The sequence below is a fragment of the Nycticebus coucang genome, chromosome 12, assembly GCF_027406575.1.
Source record: "Nycticebus coucang isolate mNycCou1 chromosome 12, mNycCou1.pri, whole genome shotgun sequence".
Taxonomy (NCBI): Eukaryota; Metazoa; Chordata; class Mammalia; order Primates; family Lorisidae; genus Nycticebus; species Nycticebus coucang.
Window position 1 is genome coordinate 57,542,085 of NC_069791.1, and position 22,943 is coordinate 57,565,027.

General features: G+C 42.4%; 1 protein-coding gene across 17 annotated transcripts in view; it reads left to right on the forward strand.

The window, feature by feature from the left end:
• MICAL3 (microtubule associated monooxygenase, calponin and LIM domain containing 3) overlaps positions 1 to 22,943 on the forward strand; it is a 239,530-nt gene that overhangs the window by 108,825 nt on the left and 107,762 nt on the right. For 12 of the 17 annotated variants that reach the window (XM_053555643.1, XM_053555642.1, XM_053555649.1 and 9 more), the window contains exons 2-10: positions 3,568 to 3,905; positions 5,449 to 5,475; positions 5,722 to 5,929; positions 8,102 to 8,218; positions 8,597 to 8,698; positions 9,528 to 9,683; positions 19,121 to 19,221; positions 21,796 to 22,053; positions 22,375 to 22,490. In XM_053555643.1, the coding sequence (XP_053411618.1) occupies positions 3,642 to 3,905; positions 5,449 to 5,475; positions 5,722 to 5,929; positions 8,102 to 8,218; positions 8,597 to 8,698; positions 9,528 to 9,683; positions 19,121 to 19,221; positions 21,796 to 22,053; positions 22,375 to 22,490 (1,349 nt within the window). In that variant the 5' untranslated portion in view covers positions 3,568 to 3,641. Of the gene's footprint in view, positions 1 to 3,564; positions 3,906 to 5,448; positions 5,476 to 5,721; positions 5,930 to 8,101; positions 8,219 to 8,596; positions 8,699 to 9,527; positions 9,684 to 19,120; positions 19,222 to 21,795; positions 22,054 to 22,374; positions 22,491 to 22,943 lie in introns of those variants that run through there. The other 5 variants (XM_053555645.1, XM_053555655.1, XM_053555657.1 and 2 more) reach the window with 2 other exon arrangements.

A 22,943-nucleotide genomic window follows, 5' to 3' on the forward strand; every position in this document is an offset into this window, starting at 1 on the left:
GAGCTGGCTTTGACCTTCAGGAATGAGGGAAATGGGGGTGATAACAGGAATGGCCTTTCTTTTGCCCTTTTCCCAGCTGTTGTCAAAATGAATGAGAATGGTGGGTAAGTTCCCTTCAAAACCAGGCAGTTCAGTAAGGCTGCAGAATAACGCTGTGGCTCTCTGGAGTTGTCATCCTGCAGTGGTCATGCGGCTTACAAAGTAGGAAAAGTGAGGCAGCCCAAGGGAATTAATCTTGTGTAGTCTTACCTGTGGTGCCTGTCTCATTGTTCCAGGAAGCAACCTACCTGTGTTTATCTGTTGTCATTAGTGTCCTGCAGGTCGAAATCCCTTAGACAGGGTACTTAATACTTGCCTCGACCCTGGGAAGCAGGTTCTTTGTAACTCTCTGGGAGCTGTGGCTGAAATCTATTAATTTGAAAGTGTTTTACAGCAACAAAAGGATTAGGGACAGTTATTAATGAAGGTGTTCATCAATGGTGGGGTTTGATCTGGAATTTTCCAGTGGTGGTTAGCAGCTTTTTGGAAGTGACTATTTATTTCAAACAGAGTAGGCTACAACCAACCAAGGGGATGTTATACCACACGGGCAGAACCTTTCTTTGAAAGTAAATGCCTAAGACTGTCTTCTAGGGTAGACGTGAGCATAAGGCAGGCATTATGATGGGGGAAGGAAAGGCTTTTTGAAGTTTATATTGCGAGACCTTTACTGTGTTGTTTTCAGCAAGAACGTCTTGATGCTGTGTGCTCTGAATCCTGGGAAAGAGTAGAAGGTGGATGCTGTTTAGGAACAAAGAAAAGTCATTTTCTTCTTTGACATGAGGTGGAGATAGGTCAGACCAGGTGTATTCAGTGCTTGACAAACATTGTGACTCTGGTGAAGTGAAGATTGGTTAGAAACACAGGTAGGGTGTATGGGGTCAGGATTGCACAATGTCATCTACTTGCCAAAGACCAAATAAAGCTGCTGCAATCAAGAAGTCTCCTGGTGCAGCAGATACCTTGGGATCTTTTCTTTTAGTCATTGTTGGTTACCTGTTACTGTTTTCCTGTGCCTTTGGATAAGCACATCTGGCCGTTACCACCCTTATAAATCATCTACCGTTTTGGCCATTTATCCTTTCTGAGATATGCTTTGGCTTTTAAAAAAAGAATGGGCTCTTTTTTCTTTTGGAAACAGAGTCTGACTCTGTTGCCTTGGCTAGAGTGCGCAGCAACCTCATACTCCTGGGCTCAAGTGATCTTCCTGCCGTACACTCCCTAAGAACTGGGACTAGAGGCACTGGCCACAATGCCCGGCTAATTTCTCTATTTTTAGTAGAGATATGGGGTCTTGTTCTTGCTTAGGCTGGTCTCAAACTCTTGACCTCAAGTGTTCCTCCCACCTCAGCCTCCCAGAGTGAATAATGGGCTCTCTTTAGGAATTTTAAAGTATTTCTCACTGCTTACGGCCGCCTAGAATAAACCTTTATTTAGAAGAAACTGAATGTTCCAGTTAATTCCATTTCATGCTAGACTCTTGACCATGTAGATATTGGGACAAGCTGTGTTTATTAACAGTACAGCTTTTACTGTTCAGAGCCAGAAGGGGTTGTTGGGTAAGGGATATATTTGAGGTGAGAAGCCAAGTCAGTGTGTTCCAGGTACAGAATTGCCATCTTTGACTCGCCCTCTCAGTGTATGAAGAATGATGTATCTGAAAGGGCAGTGCCTAGTATTTAGTTATTACTTTCTCTCATGAAACACAAGATGCATCTCCAGCTGCTTTGGGTGTCTTATATCATGCAGAGGTGTGGAGAGAAGCACAATATTATTTCTGTGTCACTCAGAGGGATTCTGTTGCTCAGTGACTTACCCAGAGTAAGAGCTTCATGACAGAACCACAGGTCTCTTGCGTTATTCTGGAACATGGCTCCCACTCGCCTTGGATTGGTGCGTGGGCCCGTGTTTTGCTTTCACACCCCTTCCTCTTGTGCCTCCATCCCCAATGGTAAGTCCTCTTTAACGCAAAGTCCCAAGCCAGCCGTGTTCACATTAGTGGTTAGTTGGTGATAGATCTGTGATAAATTGCCTAGAGCACCAAGTGTGAGTGCTGTGCCCATGCTTTTCTCAGCACCGAACTTGGAGGACTTTAGGACTGGACGTGAGTTAGAGATCACCGGTCTAACTTCCTTATCTCACACGAGCAGTTGAGGTCTTGTGAGACAAAGTGACTAACCAGAGTCATGCAGCCAGGGTCTGGCACGTGTGGGCTCAGTGCCATGGCCATGCTTATCCCACTGCTTCAATCTGCTCTCCGTTCTCCAATGGCTTAGTTCTGCTCTCTGGCCATTTGTTACCTACCTCCCAGTAATACAATCTGTAGTGGCAGTCATAGAGTGTGGTACACAAATGATGGGGCAGGGCCAAGGTGGTGAGTGGGTGAAGGAGCATGTATCTTGCCATCTTCTATTTTCAAGCCTCTGCCCAACAGACATGTGGGATGGTAGGTGTTTGGATATTTTTGGTAAATAGAAGTTATAGATATGATGAATGTTATTCTCAAATGTAATTGTGGGCAAAATAAAAAGGCTATAAAATATCCCCACACTGTACCACCACACACAGTGGCAGTACTTTTTGGGTTCTTTAAATCCCCACTGACTTTGCCACTTCTGACCTTTCTGCTTCTTAGACTTTGATGGTACCACCCTTGGGTCTCTTTAGGCCTTTCTTCACCACTTCTCATATTTTTAGAGGGCTTGTCTTTCTCTGCAGCCTCTTCTTGGTTACTGCTTCCCAGGCCTCGTCCAGAACCCTACAGCTCTTTTCTCTCCACAGACTCTCCTTGTTGACCTTACCTGCTTTGTAATAGGTTCAGCCACCGCCTGTGTGCCTGTGACTCCAAATATGGATCTGCGTCACTAGCCACTTCCAAAGATTCATGCTCATACCCAACCCCCTAGTGAGCATGTGCACTTGGGGAGTTCGAGCGGAACAGGTGGAAAGGGAGCTCCCACTGCACCCTCATGACAGGGCAGTTCTACCTTTAATCTTTCACCCATCTGCTGTTGCTGTTTACTCAGCAGCCTAAGCTGGAAACCTGGGGATCTGTGAGTGACTCTTTGGTCTGCACAAGTCACTCACAGGCCTGTCTGCTTTACTTTCCTGTATCCTCACTTCTTCCCTGCCTGGCTAAAGTTTATCTGAAAGACTTAGCTATCACCTCTTAGAGGCTCATCTTCAGTGGGGACCTTGCTTCCCTGTGATTTAGATTCTCTTTCTCTGTGTTCCCCAGACCCTTGTGCCTATCTCTGTAGTGGCACTGAGTATAGGACATTGAAACATTCTGCTTGTGTGTCTGTCTCATCTTCAAGACTGTAAGATCCTTGAAAGCAAGAGGTATCTTACCATTTCTCCATCCGCAGTGTCTGGAGAGGGCCTGGAGTCTTGCAGGTGTGCAGTATATAGTTGTTGAGTGAATGTGTTAACTCTTGGGAACCCCCATGTGAAAATGAGTATGGCCCCTAGAAACTGTTTGTAGAGACAGAAATATTAACCATTTTTTTATCTTTCTCTCTATGTTAGATTAACGTGACAGTGTCAGGTGGATCCACGGCCATCTCGCAGCCCTCTCTGGAGGGTTGCTGAGGGTGGGCAGCATGGAGGAGAGGAAGCATGAGACAATGAACCAAGCTCATGTCCTCTTCGACCGGTTTGTCCAGGCCACCACTTGCAAAGGAACTCTCAAGGCTTTCCAAGACCTCTGTGACCACCTGGAACTGAAACCTAAGGACTACCGCTCCTTCTATCACAAGCTCAAGTCCAAGCTCAACTATTGGAAAGCCAAAGCCCTCTGGGCAAAGTTGGACAAACGGGGCAGTCACAAAGACTACAAAAAGGGAAAAGCATGTACTAACACCAAGGTAAGAGTTTGGGTACTGTTAGACCCTGGAGTAACTGACATGAAGATTTAACCAGATGCCGAAGAAAATGATTAAGTAGGGTTAGACTGGGTGAAAACCAGCAGAGTCTAGCCACAACCTAGGGTAGGAAGTCAAGCTTGTACATTGTTGAAGTTTGTGGATCCGTGACCTATATTTATTTGACTCCCATGTTCCTGACCCTATTCTAAACATATTTCATGCGTTTACATATTGAACATTCTAAATTTCAACTATTTAAGAGCAACCTTGAAGTCAAGTGGCATTGGAACATTTTATTTTGCTAATGCACTCTTTGAATGTTACCCTGTTAGGAGGATACAGGTCACATAGCAAGGACTTCGTCAAGCCCTGTTAGCATCCTATCTGAACATGTCTTTCTGGTTCTTGGCATGCCATCTTTACAAAGTCATCATTCTTATACTTGGTAACTGGTAAGGCATAGTATTTACCTGCTTGAGAATTTCCCACAAGAGCTTCAGACCTCTTCCTATCTGTGTTCCAAAGGTCTGGATGCATAAGCAAGGCCTTTGTGAGCCAAAGTATTTCTGTTGTTTCCTTACAATGTAGAGAAATAGAATTTCCATGAGATAGATAGGCCTAGGCAGAGACATGAGATGTGCACTCACCTCTGCTGGGGTAGATACAAGGAAGTGGAAAAGGAAAATACATTTTTTGCTTCCCTCCTTGGAAAAGCTGGTACAGACACAAATTTGCAAATGACTTCATGGCTATGCTGTTATGTCCTTTTACAAGCTTTAATTTGCCCTTCGTGGATACCTAGAGAGCAGCCCCCAGTGGATTTGCATTTTCATCAGCAAAATTCAAGAAATTTGAAGGCATGACTTTTATGAGTGAGTACTGGACTTCTATTAAGAACAAGAGGAAGGTAAAACCAAAAATTGCATGTCTTCCTTCTGCACATACCATGCAAACTGGTTAAGTGTCCAGTCTCAGCCTGAGTACTTCTCTGGAGTGTGCATTTTCAATATAATTTCCCTGGGCTTTCAAGTCTAGAAATGGGGATTTTTTTTTTTTTTTTTTTTTAAAGAGACAGTCTCACTTTATCGCCCTCAGTAGAGTGCCATGACATCACAGCTCATAGCAACCTCCAGCTCCTGGGCTTAGGCAATTCTCTTGCCTCAACCTCCCAAGTAGCTGGGTCTACAGGTGTCTGCCACAACACCCAGCTATTTTTTGTTGTAGTTTGGCCGGGGCCAGGTTCAAACCCGCCACCCTTGGTATATCAGGCCAGCACCCTACTCACTGAGCCATAGGCACCGCCCTAGAAATGGGGATTGTGGAACTCATTCAGCACATAAAACTCTGGTGCTTGAAAGTTCAGTGGTAGAACCATTCTAGGGTTCTAAGATTGCCCAGACTGTGTATTAATAATCTTTGTCCCCTTAGACAGAAATCTGCATGACTTAGAAATCTTCCAAAAGGTCCTTTCCTGTTGATATAAGAGTGCATCTGATTTTTCATATTGTCTGTTGAAATGATGACCCATTTAAATATGTTGCAGATCTATGGGCCTTACGGGCTGTCCAAGGTGGAATATGTGCTGATTTTGTGTCTAACAGTGATAATTCAGAGTCTTCTCTGTCCACAGCAATTGCTAGCTTGATTCTCAAGCCATTGCAGGTGCTCTGCTATGACCCAGATGGGTGGTTTGGTAGTGGGGAGAATAGCTCTATTTGGGGGCTTTAGGAAATGATGGTTGTAAGATCACGAAACTTTTCTAGAAATGTTTCTCAAGAGGTGCTGCCTTTGCCCTGAAAGCAGCTGTGTTTTTCAGTGTCTCATCATTGGAGCTGGGCCTTGTGGTCTCCGCACAGCCATTGATTTATCCTTACTGGGTGCCAAGGTGGTTGTCATTGAGAAACGAGATGCCTTCTCCCGCAACAATGTCTTGCATCTCTGGCCATTTACCATACATGATCTGCGAGGCCTGGGTGCCAAGAAGTTCTATGGCAAGTTTTGTGCTGGAGCCATCGACCACATTAGTAAGTAAAACCAGTTCTCCTGCAGAATTACACCCCTAACCATTTTCAGTAGAAAGGGAAAGGTAGGTTATCTAAGAAATTCATACTCAATCCATTTTGTTCTAATCTTATTAGTATTCATCTGATAGCAAGAAAACACCTTCCAGGCAGTGGTTCTCTAATCTAGGACTCTTTTTTTTTTTTTTTGTAGAGACAGAGTCTCATTTTATGGCCCTTGGTAGAGTGCCATGGCATCACACAGCTCACAGCAACCTCCAACTCCTGGGCTTAAACGATTCTCTTGCCTCAGCCTCCCAAGTAGCTGGAACTACAGGCGCCCGCCACAATGCCCAGCTATTTTTTGGTTGCAGTTCAGCTGGGGCCGGGTTTGAACCCGCCACCCTCGGTATATGGGGCCGGCGCCTTACCGACTGAGCCACAGGCGCCGCCCTAATCTAGGACTCTTAACCACAAGTGTACTCCTATGAAAAGTAAATTTTGGCCCCAAAATTTCTGAGTTAGGTCTTGGACTCTTGCTGAGCACTTACAGTGCTTGGGTTCACGCTGGGGCTAGGCGTTAAACAGACGACCAACTTGGGCCTGGATCCTTAGTGGTTCTTAGTCCAGTGGAAGAAGTGTGCAGGCATGAAACTCTCTGCCACATGGTCTGATATATCCTCTGCTACTGTAAGAAAAGGTGCTGTGGGACCCTGGAGCAGCCACATTAGAGAAGAAGCAGAGTCCTGGCTTGGTCATGAATGGCAAGGCAACATTGGGATTTCTTTGGTAAGGTGGTTCTCATGAGGTCTACAGCCGGAATAGCTCCTGCTGTGTTCTTGTCATCACCAAGCTCAGCTTAGGCTTGTGCTTTTCTGAGCTCCTGTAGGGTGTAAATACAAGTTAATGCAGTCAGTGGTATTTGTTTGACTGTAAGTGGCCAGTCTGAAAAGCAATTCAGAAGTGACAGTGTTTGTGTTATGAAGTTGAAGTCTTTTTTATTGATTTTCATTAATGATTCCAAGAAAGCCTTATCAAGGAACCTTTGTTCTGGGCTCCTCCAGATGTGTCCTATAAATATATTCAACCATTAAGCCTTGTGCTGTTTGAAGCAGTGGTGCCAGTTTATCAAACATTGGCCAACAGCGGCCACATTCCTCTGGCAGAGGGAGCATTGCCCATCTGTCAGGCTGTAATTTGTAAAGCATCTTGGAACCTACAGTTGTCTGCAAAAATAAAATGTGTGCTAGCACAGGATTTAATGAGTCTTTGGTAGTGTGACTCAGAAGGGTGGTGGTTGCAGTGAGCTGGGGAAAATAACCAAGATAACTTAGAGGAGGATTTGCATGTGTCCTAGCAGATTAGTCATGGGCCACAGGTAAGTTTGGTCTTAAGAAAAGACTAAGGGTCATTAATTCAGTGGATTTGTCTGCCTTCTGTGTGGCAGGATTTATCAGAGTGGGAGGGTGCTGAGATGGTCTTAGATCAGGGACTAGATTATTATCTTTGTGTGCCTGAAATTGTTTTAACGTCTGGTGACTGACAGGTATTCATTAGACATTGAATACATAAATAAATCTCACTGTGATAATGGGCAAGGTTTTTTAGTCATTCTGGGCCTCGGTTTCCACAGTTGTAGACTGGGGGTGGGATGGGGGATGGTAAGATACGGTTGGGTCGTGATCTCCTTTACTCACCTTGTAAGAATGTGTGAAAGTCAGTGAGGGCATGGGATGAGAGAGAAGCTGAGTGTCTCAGGGAGTCACGCAGCAGCTTTGCATCAGACCTGTGGGCACACATCTTCTGCCTCCTGTGGTAAGTGTCATGTCCTGTCAGGACTGTAGATGACGCTAGTATGATGGCTCTGACCAGATAACGGGAGGATGGAAGGTAGCCTCTCCTGTTGGCCACAACCCCATGTTATCTCAGAGCTTTTGACTATCAGAACAACTCACCCAAGAGGTAGGAGTGGCCTACATGTCTCTCTAGAACCTCTTCCAGTAGATCCTATCTGTCCTTAAACAAAAGGAAGAAAGAAGTTAGGGAGCATGACTTGGAAAATGTTTCCTGCTACAAAAGGCTTTGTGAATCTGAATGAAGGATGCATAGGTGGAGGCCTGCGAGCCTGAGCAGCAGCTACTGACAAGCACCACCTTCTCCGTGCGTCCTACCAGGGTAATCTTTGTGTTTCTCCAGGTATCCGTCAGCTCCAGCTGATACTGTTGAAAGTAGCTTTGATCCTAGGCATTGAAATTCATGTCAATGTAGAGTTCCAAGGACTTGTACAGCCTCCTGAAGACCAAGAGAATGAACGTAAGTTGGATTGGATAAGTTGAAGAAGGCTTAAAAGGTCATTGAAGGGTGAGGAAAGGGAGAAAACTAGAGGCACCTGGGGACCATTTTCAGAACTAGCTAAGGGGGTGTCTGCCTGTGTGCAGCCTGTGCCCCTGAGGACTTGGCTTACTATTGAGGCCTTAGACATAGTATTGGACATCACAGTCTCTAGCATGGAAGGTCCCTTGTGAGTCCCCTTCAAGGTTCTTTCTTTCTGTGGTTTGTCCCCAGTGTTTTTTACGTGTAGTGTTTTTGGTTAGGGGTTTTGTGCAGTCTCTATGCCTGGGTATCTAGACATGCTCTTAGATGTGTGAATGTGACTGGGTTAATGACCTCCCTTTTGGCTTTGGTCCACAGGGATAGGTTGGCGGGCACTGGTGCATCCCAAAACTCATCCCGTGTCAGAGTATGAATTTGAAGTAATCATTGGTGGGGATGGCCGAAGGAACACTTTGGAAGGTACTGATTTATGCTGCTTTGCCTGCTTGTGGCATAGTGAAGGCTGGCCCTGTCCTACCACTGGCTGAGAGTTTGTGTCACCAGCGTTCGTTCTTCTGAGAGTCTGTGTGTGTGCTGTCCGCCCTAGTTGAATGGCAAGCCTGCCTTCCTCTAGCCAGCTCATACTTGGGCTGCTTCTTACAGGGCTCTTGTGTTAGGGCCCAAGTCATACTTGGAATGCTTGACACCACTGCAGGATTTTTTTTTTTTTTTGAGACAGAGTCTCACTCTGTTGCCCTTGGTAGAGTGCTGGGCATCACAGCTCACAGTGACCTCAAATTCTTGGGCTTAAGTGATTCTCTTGCCTCAGCCTCCCAAGTAGCTAGGACTACAGGCACCCGCCACAATGCTTGGCTATTTTTTTCTGTTGCAGTTGTCATTGCTACTTAGCTAGTCCCAGCTAGGTTCGAACCCACCAGCCTCAATGTATGTGGCTGGCACCGTAACCACTATGCTATGGGCACCAACCCACCACTTGCAGGATTTAATCTACATGTTCATAAATGAGAACCCACCCCCTTTAAATGGAATCCCTAATACTGAGTAATAGTCTGGTCAGTTATGTTTCACATTGTTTGCAAATCTTGTGGGAGACTTTGACTTCTTTCCAGAATTGTCATATTCTTTGGTAGGCAAACACCTTATTTTCAGATATAAGAGCTGCCATAAAATGTTTTCATTGATTGTTATCCTTCACTTTCCCTAAGGTCTTCCTCAACACCCCCTTTCATTTGATTTTCCTTCCTGTCTAGCCAACTATTGCCACCTCTGAGAATTTCTTTCCCTCCAGGATTTCGGCGGAAAGAATTTCGTGGCAAACTGGCCATCGCCATCACAGCAAATTTTATTAACCGAAATACAACAGCGGAAGCCAAAGTGGAAGAGATCAGTGGTGTGGCTTTTATATTCAACCAAAAATTTTTCCAGGAACTGAGGGAAGCCACAGGTTGGTATAGATACCAAACAATAAGGATAAAAATTCAAGTAACCTCTCATCACTTTCCTTTTGGCAGTTGATAGGGCGGCTGGCCATTGGTGTCATTACCGCGTGGTCTGCCCCTGCTTTCTCTCAACTCCCATTGCCTGTCCTTTGTGTGAGGCTTCCCACAGAACTCGTCTCCTACTCTAGTGTTCTTTTTTTTTTTTTCTTCTTTTTTTTATTGTTGGGGATTCATTGAGGGTACAATAAGCCAGGTTATACTGATTGCATTTGTTAGGTAAAGTCCCTCTTGCAATCGTGTCTTGCCCCCAAAAGGTGTGGCACACACCAAGGCCCTAACCCCCTCCCTCCTTCTTTCTCTCTCTGCTCTCCCCTTCCCCCACCCCCACCGTGACCTTAATTGTCATTAATTGTCCTCATAACAAAATTGAGTACATAGGATTCATGCTTCTCCATTCTTGTGATGCTTTACTAAGAATAATGTCTTCCACTTCCATCCGGGTTAATACGAAGGATGTAAAGTCTCCATTTTTTTTTTTTTTTTTTTTTTGCAAAGCAGCATTTTTTTATTAAATCATAGCTGTGTACATTAATGCAATTATGGGGTACAATGTTCTGGTTTTATATACAATTTGAAATACTTCCATCAAACTGGTTAACAGGGATGTAAAGTCTCCATACAAGGATGTAAAGTCTCCATTTTTTTTAATGGCTGAATAGTATTCCATGGTATACATATACCACAGCTTGTTAATCCATTCCTGGGTTGGTGGGCATTTAGGCTGTTTCCACATTTTGGCGATTGTAAATTGAGCTGCAATAAACAGTCCAGTACAAGTGTCCTTATGATAAAAGGATTTCTTTCCTTCTGGGTAGATGCCCAGTAATGGGATTGCAGGATCAAATGGGAGGTCTAGCTTGAGTGCTTTGAGGTTTCTCCATACTTCCTTCCAGAAAGGTTGTACTAGTTTGCAGTCCCACCAGCAGTGTAAAAGTGTTCCGTTCTCTCCACATCCACGCCAGCATCTGCAGTTTTGAGATTTTGTAATGTGGGCCATTCTCACTGGGGTTAGATGATATCTCAGGGTTGTTTTGATTTGCATTTCTCTAATATATAGAGATGATGAACATTTTTTCATGTGTTTGTTAGCCATTCGTCTGTCATCTTTAGAGAAAGTTCTATACATGTCTCTTGCCCATTGATATAAGGAATTGTTGGCTTTTTTCATGTGGATTAATTTGAGTTCTCTATAGATCCTAGTTATCAAGCTTTTGTTTGATTGAAAATATGCAAATATCCTTTCCCATTGTGTAGGTTGTCTCTTTGCTTTGGTTATTGTCTCCTTAGCTGTGCAGAAGCTTTTTAGTTTAATGAAGTCCCATTTGTTTATTTTTGTTGTTGTTGCAATTGCCATGGCAGTCTTCTTCATGAAGTCTTTCCCCAGGCCAATATCTTCCAGTGTTTTTCCTATGCTTTCTTGGAGGATTTTTATTGTTTCATGCCTTAAGTTTAAGTCCTTTATCCATCTTGAATCAATTTTTGTGAGTGGGGAAAGGTGTGGGTCCAGTTTCAGTCTTTTACATGTAGACATCCAGTTCTCCCAACACCATTTATTGAATAGGAAGTCTTTCCCCCAGGGTATGTTCTTGTTTGGTTTATCAAAGATTAGGTGGTTGTAAAATGTTAGTTTCATTTCTTGGTTTTCAATTCGATTCCAAGTGTCTATGTCTCTGTTTTTGTGCCAGTACCATGCTGTCTTGAGCACTATGGCTTTGTAGTACAGACTAAAATCTGGTATGCTGATGCTCCCAGCTTTATTTTTGTTACAGAGAACTGCCTTAGCTATACGGGGTTTTTTCTGGTTCCATACAAAACGCAGAATCATTTTTTCCAAATCTTGAAAGTACGATGTTGGTATTTTGATAGGAATGGCATTGAATAGGTAGATTGCTTTGGGAAGTATAGACATTTTTAACAATGTTGATTCTTCCCATCCCTGAGCATGGTATGTTCTTCCATTTGTTAATATCCTCTGCTATTTCCTTTCTGAGGATTTCATAGTTTTCTTTATAGAGGTCCTTCACCTCCTTCGTTAGGTATATTCCTAGGTATTTCATTTTCTTTGAGACTATGGTGAAGGGAGTTGTGTCCTTAATTAGCTTCTCATCTTGACTGTTATTGGTGTACACAAAGGCTACTGACTTGTAGACATTGATTTTATATCCTGAAACATTACTGTATTTTTTGATGACTTCTAGGAGTCTTGTGGTTGAGTCTTTGGGGTTCTCTAAGTATAAGATCATGTCGTCAGCAAAGAGGGAGAGTTTGACCTCCTCTGCTCCCATTTGGATTCCCTTTATTTCCTTGTCTTGCCTAATTGTATTGGCTAGAACTTCCAGCACTACGTTGAATAGTAAAGGTGACAGAGGACAACCTTGTCTGGTTCCAGTTCTAAGAGGAAAAGCTTTCAGTTTTACTCCATTCAGTAAAATATTGGCTGTGGGTTTGTCATAGATAGCTTCAATCAGTTTTAGAAATGTGCCACCTGTGCCTATACTCTTCAGTGTTCTAATTAGAAAAGGTTGCTGGATTTTATCAAATGCTTTTTCTGCATCTATTGAGAGGATCATGTGATCTTTATTTTTGCCTCCGTTAATATGGTGGATAAGGTTTATAGACTTGCGTATGTTAAACCAGCCTTGCATCCCTGGGATGAAGCCTACTTGATCATGATGAATGACTTTTTTGATGATAAGCTGTAATCTATTGGCTAAGATTTTGTTGAGAATTTTTGTGTCTATGTTCATGAGTGAGATTGGTCTGAAATTCTCCTTTTTGTTTGGGTCTTTTCCTGGTTTTGGTATCAGGGTGTTGGGGATGTGTTGGGGAAGATTCCTTCATAGAATGTGTTTGGGGAAGATTCCTTCTTCCTCAATTTTTTGGAATAATTTCTGCAGTACAGGAATAAGCTCTTCCTTGAAGGTTTGATAGAATTCTGGAGTGAAGCCATCTGGACCAGGGCATTTTTTGGTTGGAAGCTTTTTTATTGTTTCTTTGATCTCAGTGCTTGAAATTGGTCTGTTCAGGAGCTCTATTTCTTCCTGGCTGAGTCTAGGGAGAGGGTGTGATTCCAAATATTGATCCATTTCTTTCACATTGTCAAATTTCTGGGCATAGAGTTTCTGGAAGTATTCAGAGATGATCTCTTGTATCTCTGTGGGATCAGTTGTTATTTCCCCTTTATCATTTCTGATTGAGGTTACTAGAGATTTTACTTTTCTATTCCTCGTTAGTCTGGCCAATGGTTTATCTATTTTATTTTTTCAAAAAACCAACTCCTTGTTTCATTAATTTTCTGAATGATTCTTTTGTTTTCAATTTCATTGATTTCTGATTTGATTTTGTATATTTCTTTTCTTCTACTGAGTTTAGGCTTAGATTGTTCTTCTTTTTCCAATTCCATCAGATCTCTTGTGAGATTGTTGATGTGCTCTCTTTCTGTTTTTCGAATGTAGGCATCTAAAGCGATGAATTTTCCTCTCAAAACTGCTTTTGCAGTATCCCACAGGTTTTGGTAGCTTGTGTCTTCATTGTTGTTATGTTCTAGGAAGTTAATGATTTCCTGTTTTATTTCTTCCTTCACCCATCTGTTATTCAACAGAAGATTGTTTAGTTTCCATGCCTATGGGTGGGGTCGAGCGTTTTTGTTAGAGTTGAGTTCCACCTTTAGTGCCTTATGGTCTGAGAAGATACAAGGTAAAATTTCAATTCTTTTCATTCTGTTGATATTTGTTTTGTGTCCCAGGATATGATCAATTTTGGAGAATGTTCCATGGGGTGATGAGAAGAATGTATATTCTTTGTCTTTGGGATGGAGTGTTCTATATGCGTCTATCAAGCACAGTTGTTCTAGGGTCTCATTTAAGTCTCTTATATCTTTGTTTAATTTCTGTTAAGAGGATCTGTCCAGCTCTGTAAGAGGAGTGTTAAGGTCCCCTGTTATTATGGTATTATCAGATATCATATTGCTCAGACTGAGTAAGGTCTGTTTCAAGAATCTGGGAGCATTTAAATTGGGTGCATAGATATTTAGAATTGAAATGTCTTCTTGTTGTATTTTTCCCTTGACCAATATAAAGTGACCATCTTTGTCTTTTTTGACTTTAGTTGCTTTAAATCCACATGTATCTGAAAATAAGATTGCAACTCCTCTTTTCTTCTGAATTCCATTTGCCTGAAAAATTGTTTTCCAACCATTGACTCAGAGCTTTAATTTGTCTTTTGAAGCCAGGTGTGTTTCTTGCAGACAGCAAATGGATGGCTTGTGTTTTTTAATCCAGTCAACCAATCTATGTCTCTTCAGTGGGGAATTCAAGCCATTAACATTTATTGAGATAATTGATAATTGTGGTAGTATTCTATTGGTCTTATTTTGTGAGAGTCCATTGCTTAGTTTTATCTTTTGCATCAGTGTGGAGGTTTGGTTCTGTCCTTTAATTTCTGAGTTCTTACTTTGCTGCTGATCCATTGTTGGTGGTCAGTGTGCAGAACAGGTTGAAGTATTTCCTGTAGAGCTGGTCTTGTTGTGGCGAATTTCCTCAATGTTTGTATATCTGTAAATGATTTCATTTCTCCGTCAATTTTGAAGCTTAGCTTAGCAGGGTACAGAATTCTGGGCTGGAAATTAATTACCTTTAAGTAGATTAAAGGTAGATGACCATTGTCTTCTTGCTTGGAAAGTTTCATTAGAGAAGTCTGCGGTCAATCTGATGGATTTGCCCCTGTAGGTCAACTGGCACTTACTCCTGGCAGCTCGCAGAATCTTTTCTTTTGTCTTGACTTTGGACAGGTTCATCACAATGTGTCTTGGAGAAGCTCGGTTAGAGTTGAGACGACCTGGGGTCCGATATCCCTCTGAAAGCAGTGTGTCAGAATCTTTGGTGATATTTGGGAAATTTTCTTTTATAATATTCTCTAGTATGGCTTCCATTCCTCTGGGGCATTCTTCTTCCCCTTCTGGAATTCCTATAACTCGTATGTTGGAACGCTTCATAAAGTCCCATAATTCTGACAGTGAACGTTCTGCTTTCTCTCTCTTCTTTTCTGCCTCTTTTACTATCTGAGTTATCTCAAAAACTTTGTCTTCTACCTCTGAAATTCTTTCCTCTGCATGGTCTAACCTGTTGCTGATACTTTCCATTGCATCTTTAAGTTCCCTGATTGACTGTTTCATTTCCTTCAGCTCTGCTATATCCTTTTTATATTCTTCGTATCGTTCATCTCTTATTTGATTCTGTTTTTGAATTTCCTTTTGGTTAATTTCCACTTTATTAGCAGTTTCCTTCATTGTTTCCATCATGTCTTTCATTGTTTTCAACATGTGTATTCTAAATTCCCTTTTTGTCATTCCTAACATTTCTGTATAGGTGGAATCCTCTGCAGTAGCTACCTCATGGTCCCTTGGCGGGGTTGTTCTGAACTGGTTCTTCATGTTGCCTGGAGTTTTCTGCTGATTCTTCCTCATGGGTGATTTCTTTTATCTGTTTCCTTGCCCTAATTTTCCTTTCACTTCCTCTTGCTCTTTAAGTTCTCGTGCCTGTGGACTAAGGGTTACAGGACCAGAAGGGTGAGAAGGTTGAGGAGCAAAAAAGGGATGAAAGAAAGGAGGACCGAGTGATAAGAAAAAAAAAAAAAAGAAAAATAGAGAAAGGAGAGGGGGTGGGTAAAAGGAATATTGACAAAAAGAAGAGAGGCACAGAAAGAGGGAGACAGAGCAATATAGGTGTACAGTAGAGTACTTTGATACAACCTTAAAAAAAAAAAAACCACCTTCTGGGGGTGCCCAGTTGGGTGGTTCCCTTGAGGTCAGCAGCTCTTTGCTAACCTGATCAGACACAGTACCCCACCTCCACCAAGTAGAGAGGAAAGACAAAAATGCTATAAATCAAACCAAAACAAGCAAACAGAAAACTTTACGGGATAAAATTGGCTGGAAAAACCAAATAATAGCGTTAGAAACACTAACAAAAATGAAGTTCTTTTTTTTTTTTTTTTTTTTTGTAGAGACAGAGTCTCACTTTATGGCCCTCGGTAGAGTGCCGTGGCCTCACACAGCTCACAGCAACCTCCAACTCCTGGGCTTAAGCGATTCTCTTGCCTCAGCCTCCCGAGTACCTGGGACTACAGGCGCCCGCCACAACGCCCGGCTATTTTTTGGTTGCAGTTTGGCCGGGGCTGGGCTTGAACCCGCCACCCTCGGTATATGGGGCTGGCGCCCTACCGACTGAGCCACAGGCACCACCCAAAAATGAAGTTCTAATTATTGAAATAGGCAGCAATGGGAAATTATAATTAAACTAGAAAAATTGAGAAAGAAAAAGGATCTGTATGGAAAAGGTTGAACTTAAAAAACGAAACAACAATCCACAACATCAAAATCAACAAAAAGAAAACGAAACCAAAAAAAAAAAAAAACACAACCAAAAACAAAGCAGTATGTATATGTTATTGAATATTGTCTGGGCAACACGTGGTCTTCTGGGGTATGAGATGTTAATCACAGTTCTGATACAACTGGAGGCTGCTAGTTTCTCAAACCCCAGCAGGTAGACACCCTAAATCTCTCTTCAGCCGACTTAAAAGGCACTTTGAACTTGATCAGTTACTGAGCAGAAGCTTTCTCAGGGAAGTGCTTGTCGCTGGAATCACTGCTGAAGTGGCTATCCATTTACCCTGTGTGTCAGAACTGGTCTCCCTCTGCCCCCGAGGGTTAGGGCTGCAAGGCGGCTCAGACCCCGCCCTTAGGCTACTTGGTCGCTGGGTTACCAGCTCCCACCCAATTCCAGCTCTGCGACCCTGAGGGCGGAGCTTGCCGGGGCAGATCGCTCACAATGTCTGCCTGTGACCCAGAGCCAAACACTATTAGCTCCGTCTGGCTCAGCGGCTCAGACTGGGGCCCTAGACAAAGGCCAAAGTTCTCCGCACTCCCACTCAGGCTCTCCCCAAGGCAGTTCAGCTGAGTGCCAAGTCCAAAGACACCAAAACAGTTCACAGGTAAGGCCTTTCTGGTTTGCAGTCTTGCTGCTTCTGAACTTACAGTTGCGGGTGGGTTTAGACGGATTGAACACACGCAACCACTTGCCAGTTTTCCACTGTTTTAGTCCTCCTCTTGGGGTCCAGAAGTCTCTCGCTGACTCCCTGTATCCTCTCAGGGGTGATGATAGGCAGATCCCACCAGCCAGAGATGCCTGGAGTCCTATCTCCCCAGACTCACGGTGCCCAGATGCAAGGAAGCTGTTAGTCGGCTGCCATCTAGGTCTCCATTTTTTTTAATGGCTGAATAGTATTCCATGGTATACATATACCACAGCTTGTTAATCCATTCCTGGGTTGGTGGGCATTTAGGCTGTTTCCACATTTTGGCGATTGTAAATTGAGCTGCAATAAACAGTCTAGTACAAGTGTCCTCATGATGAAAGGATTTTTTTCCTTCTGGGTAGATGCCCAGTAATGGGATTGCAGGATCAAATGGGAGGTTTAGCTTGAGTGCTTTGAGGTTTCTCCATACTTCCTTCCAAAAGGGTTGTACTAGTTTGCAGTCCCACCAGCAGTGTAAAAGTGTTCCCTTCTCTTCACATCCACGCCAGCATCTGCAGTTTTGAGATTTTGTAATGTGGGCCATTCTTGCTGGGGTTAGATGGTATCTCAGGGTTGTTTTGATTTGCATTTCTCTAATAGATAGGGATGATGAACATTTTTTCATATGTTTGTTAGCCATTCATCTGTTTTCTTTAGAGAAAGTTCTATTCATGTCTCTTGCCCATTGATATATGGGATTGTTGGCTTTTTTCATGTGGATTAATTTGAGTTCTCTATAGATCCTAGTTATCAAGCTTTTGTCTGATTCAAAATATGCAAATATCCTTTCCCATTGTGTAGGTTGTCTCTTTGCTTTGGTTGTTGTCTCCTTAGCTGTACAGAAGGTTTTCAGTTTAATGAAGTCCCATTTGTTTATTTTTGTTGTTGTTGCAATTGCCGTGGCAGTCTTCTTCATGAAGTCTTTCCCCAGGCCAATATCTTCCAGTGTTTTTCCTATGCTTTCTTGGAGGATTTTTATTGTTTCATGCCTTAAATTTAAGTCCTTTATCCATCTTGAATCAATTTTTGTGAGTGGGGAAAGGTGTGGGTCAAGTTTCAGTCTTTTACATGTGGATATCCAGTTCTCCCAACGCCATTAATTAAATAGGGAGTCTTTCCCCCAAGGTATGTTCTTGTTTGGTTTATCAAAGATTAGGTGGTTGTAAGATGTTAGTTTCATTTCCTGGTTTTCTATTCTACTCTAGTGTTCTTAATCCTCATCCCAGGGATAGAGCTGGTCTGAGTTTTTTCTTTACTTATTTATATGTTTTAAAATGTTCAATTCTGCCTTTTACCAATTGTTCCCAGCGCTTTACTCTTTCCTGCAGTTTCTCAGTTTAGCATGCTGCTACTCCGTGGTTCTCTGGTTTGACTGAGAACCTGACTTTAGGTATTAGTGTGTAGTCTTCTTTCTAAGTACCAGTTTGAGCTTGAAAGCAAACCATGTGCCAGATAGGAATGAGATTGTTGTCTGACAGATAGAAAAGATTCACTTTTCAATAGAGTCACTTAGATATTTTGGTAAATGTGCCTTCATTCTCTGATTTCTAGAACTTGATTTCTTCCCAGCACATCTATTTTTTTTTTTTTTTTTTTGTAGAGACAGAGTCTCACTTTACCGCCTTCAGTAGAGTGCCATGATGTCACAGGACTCACAGCAACCTCTAGCTCTTGGGCTTCCACGATTCTCCTGCCTCAGCCTCCCAAGCAGCTGGGATTACAGGCACCTGCCACAACGCCCGGCTATTTTTGGTTGCAGTTCAGCCGGGGCTGGGTTTGAACCCGCCACCCTCGGTATATGGGGCCGGCGCCCTACTCACTGAGCCACAGGCGCCACCCTGGCACATCTATTTTTAGATGAATTGAATTAAGTCAGTGGTTCACTCTTGGCTTCTAGGCATTGAATTGTCTATCTTGTTCTTAAGAATCTAGGAGATTCCTCCAATTTCCTTGACTATCAAAGAGATTTGACCTGATAACTAACCCAAGGTCTCCTGTAGAGGTTAGCTTCTTTTTGATTAGTTTTGTTTTATTTTCCTCATTTGTACAGTTCCATTTACTCATTGTTTTGGGGGGTAAGTTGGGGTATCAAGTGAATTATGCAGCAGTACAAAGAGAAACAGAGATCCGCATATTTTCATGAATTGATTATACAGGAAACAAGAATCTGGGCTTAGACATCTTTCCCTGCCTGGAGTTTTACAAGCCCTATCTCATGTACAACCCATGTGTGATCTTTCTGGCTGCCTGATGCACCTTTATCTCGGCAAACTCTTACATGCCCATATTTGTTTTTTGGTCCTAGGTATTGATTTGGAGAATATCGTCTACTACAAAGATGACACCCATTATTTTGTTATGACAGCCAAAAAGCAGAGTTTACTGGACAAAGGAGTGATACTGCATGTGAGCAATGGATTTCCTTCAAATCTCTCTTTTGTTGAACTAGTTAATATGATCACTAAGAGAAAGAATTTTATTGTCTGATGGGTTATTCCTACAAGTGAGCACTGAACATACCTCCTGGTAACCCCTGACGTTTTTCAGTTTAACTTTAACAACTTTCGTTATGGATAAATAACGAAATTTACATTCAGATGTAAATAAAAGTGGGCAAATAATGTAATTAAACCTCACGTGCCCATCATCCAGCTTTAATAGTTATCAGCATATGGCCAGTGTTGTGTCAGTAGTACCTTACCCCACTTTTCCTCCTCCTGTTGGACTGTTTCAAAGATAGTATTTCATGCAAACTCGGTCTCATTTTAGGTGTTTTGGTTTGTGGTTCCAGTGAATTCCATATATGACCAATTAGTGGGTGGTTAGTAGGTTACCTTTGAGGGAGTGACAGAAGGGAAGAGTTTGACTCAGAAGCAATAATCAGTGTTTGTGGAAGCTTGCCAGTGTTTCTGGTGTTACTTCAGTCATGGTATCAGAGGTCCAGTTTACATCGACTGGATCAGGGTATACTTAGGTCTCTATGACTGGACACCAAGGGCTTTAATATCCATTTTTAGCCACATCTAGCCGAGCCATTTTTCTAGGTGATAATTGCACAGCATAACCTGAGATGATGATCTTGAAATATGAAATCTGAGAACCACAGAATAGATGGTTCCTCAAAGAGGTTTTTTTTTTTTTTTTTGTGGTTTTTGGCCGGGGCTGGGTTTGAACCCGCCACTTCTGGCATATGGGACTGGCGCCCTACTCCTTGAGCCACAGGCACCGCCCTTTTTTTTTTTTTTTTTTTTTTAAGTCTTACTTAGTCTTATTGGTCTAAGTATGAGAATTATTGTCACCATGTGACGAGAAGGTGGAAGTAAAAGGCACCAAACATGCTAATTCAGGCCTGTGTAATTCCCACCAGATTCCCTTCAGGGAATCCTTTTTCTTTGCAGGATGATGATGAATTAAGTCACTTTGGTCTGAGTAACACTACTCCCTTATCTAGGGCAGGATGGGGAACAAGTGATAAGCACGTGCCTGCTGCACGAAGCTCCTTTCCACCCGGACCCCTGTGCCTGCTTCTCAGCACAGTGGTTCTGTGTGTGCAGGGAGAAGCAGGACAAAGCAGTTTGTATAGCCCATGCTGCCAAGAGCATAAGCAAGACGTGTTTGGTTGGATGCCTCATAGAAGTGGTCAGATGATTATCTGGGGCTCTGTTGGCATTACATTGCTATCCATAATGAAATACCTAGTGAAGTGGTTGGTATGCCTTGGGACTAAGTTAAGACCTAAATCTACCATCAAGACAGAATTATTAGTAGAAATTAGATAGAAACAATGGAGAATGCCAAGACCAGATTTACTTTCCCTTTTTGTAAATTTTTTTAGAGAGCAGGGGCCACGTCTTCTGTGCATGCTGCTACACACTAACCAAACCCATTGTGGTCACTTGCTCAACGTTGAACAAACAGTATTCCTAGAACCAACTTGAGTGTTTGTATTTTGACTTTTAGTATCTTGTAGTAGTGGTTGAAAGTACATGAGGGGCACTTGAAAACCATAGGCTCCACTTTAAGAGAACAAAGACTTGGCTTAGCGTGCCAGGATCCTCCAAAACAGCAAAGGAGTTTTGTAGTCCTTTATATGAAAAGCCCCTCTTCTCTCGTCATTGTTCTTCTTTGTTGGTAGATTTCTATAGAGCCTTTCAGAATCTTATGTATTATTTTGAAAACCTCTGTTCCATATTTGGTATGTTCCTTCCCAGCCTCCTTTGTACCACTGTTGCTCCCACCTCTGTGTCCTTTTGGCACTAAGGCTTCTGGGCTCTTCCTCGGTTCTGATGTACTACATGAGGCTGAGCCTGTCACATGGTCCTGTTTGCCAAAAGCCATTTACCACTCCCAAGATGGTTGTTGACAATAACAAATTATAAAATGCTCTTTCAGTTCACAAGAGTACCATTTCTTTTTTTTAAATAAAAAATATTTTAATAATCTATACAGTTTTAATTCTAAAATTTATTTAATAGTAGATACAAAAGCATGGATACATTTTTTATGGAAACATAAACAAGCTATGGGGTCTGATATTCCAGATAAACAGATGCATTTTTCCTTTTGAACAGAAAAATTAGTCTTACTTTAGTGACAGAAAATAAACTGTGGAAGACCCAAAGGACGAAGAGTACCATTTCTTAAATTCTTTTATATGATATTCAGAACAACTCTGTGAAGTGAATTGGACTGGAAGAAAGGAGAAACAATTTGCTCCAAGGAAATGGAAGAGCTAAGAATATGTTTTTAGACAGCAGTGTTTTTAGATAGAATATGTTTGTGACAGTGCTGATAGAGCCCTCCTCCCACCCATTCTAAATTGTGTAAAAGATTTGGTTTGGGAATGCAAAATCACTTTAGGTGAGGGAAAAGTGGTGAAACTACATTCTGTTTGCTGTGGGTGACATGATTCTGGCTGGTTGGGTTTATGTTCCCTGCTGGGGCTTTTCCATCTCGAGCCTCTTCTCTCTCTGGAGACAGGACTACGCTGACACAGAGCTCTTGCTTTCCCGAGAGAACGTGGACCAAGAGGCTCTACTCAGCTATGCCAGAGAGGCAGCAGACTTCTCCACCCAGCAGCAGCTGCCGTCTTTGGACTTTGCCATCAATCACTATGGGCAGCCGGACGTGGCCATGTTTGACTTCACTTGTATGTATGCCTCTGAGAATGCCGCCCTGGTGCGGGAGCAGAACGGACATCAGTTGTTAGTAGCTCTGGTTGGTGACAGCCTCCTAGAGGTGAGTGCTGAGGATGTCAGGGCTTTATAGTGGAGGCAGTAATAGTGAATCTGGGCATCCAGGGTGTGCAGCATAGGTCAGTTCCCTATAGATGTTATAGGACGTAGGGAAGAGTCACACACTGCTGAGAGCTTTAGTAAGTATGGTAGGAAATTCTGCAAGTTTTGTGCCTTGCCCTTCTACTAACTAGGAGAGTAGAGAAGTTCATTCATCAGAACAGTTGCCAAATACTACTGTTAATAGCACACTCTCTTTATTCCTTAGTTTTCCTGTTCTAAAAGGTAATTTATTTTAATTCGTTGTTTTATGTCTCCCTCACAGCCTTTCTGGCCAATGGGAACAGGAATAGCCCGGGGCTTTCTAGCTGCTATGGACTCTGCCTGGATGGTACGAAGTTGGTCACTAGGAACAAGCCCCTTGGAAGTCCTAGCAGAGAGGTAATGGGAAGTAATCCTGAGTCCCTTCCATGAGAAAACTGGGAGGAGGAGTGGTTCAAGCTCTTCCTTTTCTCTCTCCTTTCTTAACTAAAGATGTTTTCATGTTTAAGAGAGGACAGCAAGATATTATTTCCCAAATCAAATTTATTATTGATGGAGAAGAAATGAAAAGTGGTTTTGAATTCAAAGCAAACACCAAACTCCTTACAAACATTTCTCAAATCCCTAAATATCAGATGTTTTGAAGCAGATTTTTGCAAATGATATAAAAATCCTAGGATTTTCTGGATGATAAAGAACTAATGCCTTGATCAGAAGAACTAGAGAGACGAGATTTCCAGGATGCAATTGGTAGTTGATATCATTTTATCATTATCTTACTTAAGGCATTCTAGTTAAATGTGGTGGCAGGTTCTTCTTTCATTTATGACTTTTTTTAAAACTTAAAAGTAA